We start from the raw sequence: 3,940 nt of genomic DNA on the forward strand, positions 1-3,940 counted from the left end.
ACCCATTCCCTTCCATCCTTCCTCCACGCTGCGTAGCCCAACACCTTTCCTCACTACCTTTGCTGCGCAGCAACAACAACAACAACACAGGCAGTTTCCGTTATTCTCCAAGAAAGAAAGAAACAAAGAGAAATAGAGATCTGAGGGGGAGTAGAGGAGACCGGAAAAGAAAGAGGGAAGGAGGCCACGTTGCTGCCGCTGCTACCGATCCGCGCCGCCAGGGTCGTCCCGTCCACGGAGCCATGGGTCGCGCCGTGTCACTGAGAGGAGAAGGGGAACTCACCGCGTCGCTGTCACCTATACGCCGCGCTGTTGCCCGTGCCGCCGCTAGTCCACCTTGGAGCCAACGTCGAGCTCGCGGGTGAGGGGGAGACACAGTGCCGCCGACTTCGCCAGCCTTTTGCCGTCGAATCCTCCTTGTCGTCGCCGTTCGAATCGCGATCTGGAGAGGGAGGAGATGCGAGCCATGGCCGGAAGGGAGAAGACGCCGTGTCTGGAAGCCGCCGTCGTCCTCGCCACAGGGTCAGCCGCTGTCATGTATGGCAGAGCCAGAAGAAGAGAGTTCGGGAGCAGAACAGGCGAGAGAGATCTGAGGCTGGGTTGGGAGTCCAACCACCGCGTCCAGCCGCCGTTTGTGTCGTCGGCGCTGCCTTCGCCGGAGCTGCCACCGTCAAAAAGGGATTCATGCCGCCGCAGGTGTCGCTGCCGGAGAAGGGAGCTGCATCTCTATGACTCTGGCCGCCGGGAGTGGTTCCGTGACTTCTGGGACCGCCGCCGAAGCCTCTGGCTGTTTCTGCCGTCACCGGAGAATCCTGCCGGTAAGATTTTAAGTATTGGGTTTCGTTTCTCTTGAGTTTCCGGAAACGTTACAATCACTGTATATTGATTTCAGTCGCCGGAGTCTGATCACCGTTGCCGCCTAGGATGGCTCCTGGGGCTGCCGCCGAACCGGTTCGGAGACCGCCGTTGTTTCGGTTCAGCCGTTCCTTCGGTTCGGTAAGCGTTTCGATCTGATGTCATGTAATAGGTCTTGTCGAAAGACGAGAATTAGAGCTTTATGCACATGACGATCTATTGATTAACGCTGTTAGTCTTGCGTTGCATAATTCCTGATATTAAGTTTGGCCGGCTTAATACTAGTGAAATATGTATATGAAAGCACTGATGGGTTATCATAGATGATATACGAGTTTTGAGTAAAGCGAATTACGAGGAACGTTAGAAACTATTTCTCGAGGCTATTCAGTTGTGAGTCTTGAATTCTGTTCGAGTCGACTTGTTCTTTCATATCCTAACTTGGAGTTCTTGTTTGCTAATCCCCTTGAAAAGTAGTTTGATGTTCCACTCTATTCCTCTATTCATAGGTATTCTTGTTTGATCTTAAGTGCATATGCTTGTTTGAAATTCTTGTTGCATCTATCTTTCTCTGTTTGAGTTCCTCTTGATTAATGTATCCTTTGATATGGCTTTGAACTTGTCCTAATGCACTGTACATTTTACTCTGAGTTCCGAGTCCACTCTTAGAGGAATTTTTGATTCAGTTTTTTCTCTTATTTAACGGTTATCACAGCCAATTTTGAGATTTTATAAAAATTGCTGTTGATTAGATACATACTTATCTATATATGAACTTTGAAGATTTCTTATACAGTTTAACAACTATTTATTTTTAATACCTCGCCGTACTTTTACTGGTTTATAGAACTGCACCTACTTAAAATACAAGTTGACTTTCTAGTAACTTTACTATAGTTCCAATGGACACCTTCATTTGATTATGTATTTGGTTATTCTTCAAGATCCCGGAAAGAAAGAATTTTTCGCTTTTACTTAGGTTGAGTTTCGTTTGGTAAACTTCACTTAACTCATTTTGATTGGAGTTTGATTTAGCATACTACATGGTTTATGCCATTGTTGTTCTTTTGAAAGTGTTGGACTCATAGCTTCCTTCCTATGAACGGACTAAATTCCCTATTAAATCTTCCATCTCCATGAATGTCATGTTTGACCTTGTTTTTTTAACTGATCTTTTACATCTTGTGAATATTGCCATTGATCTTGGTTTTTCCTTTTTGTGAAATCTCATTCGTATATGAGTCAGTTTGATTCGTTTCAAGTTAGTGCATTGTTTATTCTCCCATTATCTCTACAAGAGTTTTTGGTCAAAGACTTATCATTGAGAAATTATAAATGATTGAGTTGTCTTTTTCTATGACTTTTGTATTCTTTTGGATCAATTTAAAACTTGTTTGATGTTTCATGCCTAATGGATCTTGTTTGAACTATTTAAGATCCTTTCTTGCAAGGCTTGACTCCTTTTAGTACATCTTAAACTTCTTGAATGTTCTTCTGAGATGGTGATTTCAAGAAACACTTTTGGAGTCTTGTTTTGAACCTTTTAAAGAAGTTTCGAATTCTCCTTGACGAAATATTAAACGGAATTTATTTTCTGTTGTTTGATTGAGATTAAAACCATTGTCTAATTTTGACGAAATTAATTTAAAGTTGGCATGCGCCCTTTTAAATGAAGTTTTGGAAAGCTTCCTTGTTTAGTGGAAACCGGTTTGTTTGTAACACACCACTTACTTCCTTACCAGATTGTGTGCAAATTTTTACCTTGGAGTTTCTTTTCTAAAAGGAGTTTAATTTTCTCTTTCATCCTTGCTACAAATATTATACACGCTTGTTTGAATATGAACCTTGAGAATTTTTGAACAAGCCTTTGATTTCTCTCCCGAGTTTTATAAACTGCTTATGGTTAAATTGTGCATCTAATTATTTTTCTAAAATATTTGAAGAAATATTTTAGCCTTTAGCCAAACCCGTGTGCACCTTGTTTTTAGAACTCTACAAAAATCTACTTCAACATGAACTTGCATTAAAGCAAAGTCACGATTATGCTTTTGTTACTCTCTTGAAGAATGTTGTTTAACTTCTCTTTCAGACTACGAAGTGATATTTTTTACACGCTTTCGATTCTTTTAAGGATAATGTATTCGGAAGTATTTTAATTATGCTCTTGAGTTCTGTGAGCTTTGTCTTGGGTCTGAGATATTCTTTTCTGTAAACCTCACACTTCTTCGACTCAGCTTGAGTTTGTTTCAAACTGAAGCGTTGGTTCTCTTCTTATTGATCCTATTGAACTTCTTTGATCTAAGGGTTATCCTTGAAGTTGTTATTTGAATTGAGTCTAGCAAACTTCATTGTTTGAGTGTCCTTGTTATTCTGGAACTGGATACATTCTCTCAACTCTTTGAGTATTATCCTTGACATTTGACTCTCCTCTTTAAATCTTGTATCCTTCAGAGTAGACTCGAGAATTGTTTTGATATCACGTGCGACTTGTAGACGTAGTAACGCGATACGTTAGTTCTTTAGGACGTGATGTGTATACGAAAGTTGAAGCGGTAGGTGTGCAACGTTATGAGTTGTGAGCGTTTTGTTCCTTGTGAACGGGTTTGTGGTTGTAAGGCTTGTGATCGAGTATGGGATTGTAAAGTGCTTGATGGAGTTGGAAAGTTGAAACCTTGAGGTCGATATGAGATTAGTGTGCGGATATTGAGCACATCGTTTTAACTCCATCCTGTTTTATAGCCTTTGATGCCTTGCCCTACTATCACATGATTGACCCATGTTATCTTTTGCATTGAGCCTATCTGGTAATGTTTACTTTGCGACCATGCTCCTACCTTTGCCTCCTTATGCTTATGACAATCAAAGTATTTGAAAATTGTATATATGATTATATTTTGAGATATTTTTGCTTATTCCTTAAATGTGTTCAAGGGTGAACTGTTATGGAATTTCTTTCACAAAGACTTTAATTCCGATATTTATTGGTATCCTAACTCTGAACTAGTATTATTCTGAAAAGTTTCCAAAACCTAGAATGTAGGATGGGTGGAATATTTTTAAAAGCGGGAGCTTTTAACTATGTTTT

General features: G+C 40.5%; 1 protein-coding gene across 1 annotated transcript; it reads left to right on the top strand.

Moving 5' to 3' along the window:
- Positions 393-984, top strand: LOC110267980. The gene is made up of 2 exons (XM_021113837.1): positions 393-818; positions 893-984. Exons 1-2 carry the CDS (start codon positions 458-460, stop codon positions 904-906), a joined length of 375 nt encoding a protein of 124 aa, XP_020969496.1. The 5' UTR covers positions 393-457; the 3' UTR covers positions 907-984.

The sequence above is a fragment of the Arachis ipaensis genome, chromosome B10, assembly GCF_000816755.2.
Source record: "Arachis ipaensis cultivar K30076 chromosome B10, Araip1.1, whole genome shotgun sequence".
Taxonomy (NCBI): Eukaryota; Viridiplantae; Streptophyta; class Magnoliopsida; order Fabales; family Fabaceae; genus Arachis; species Arachis ipaensis.

What these genes read in the sequence shown, in the direction of transcription:
- LOC110267980 (XM_021113837.1), top strand. Translation starts at nt 458, where the DNA reads ATGCGAGCCATGGCCGGAAGGGAGAAGACGCCGTGTCTGGAAGCCGCC.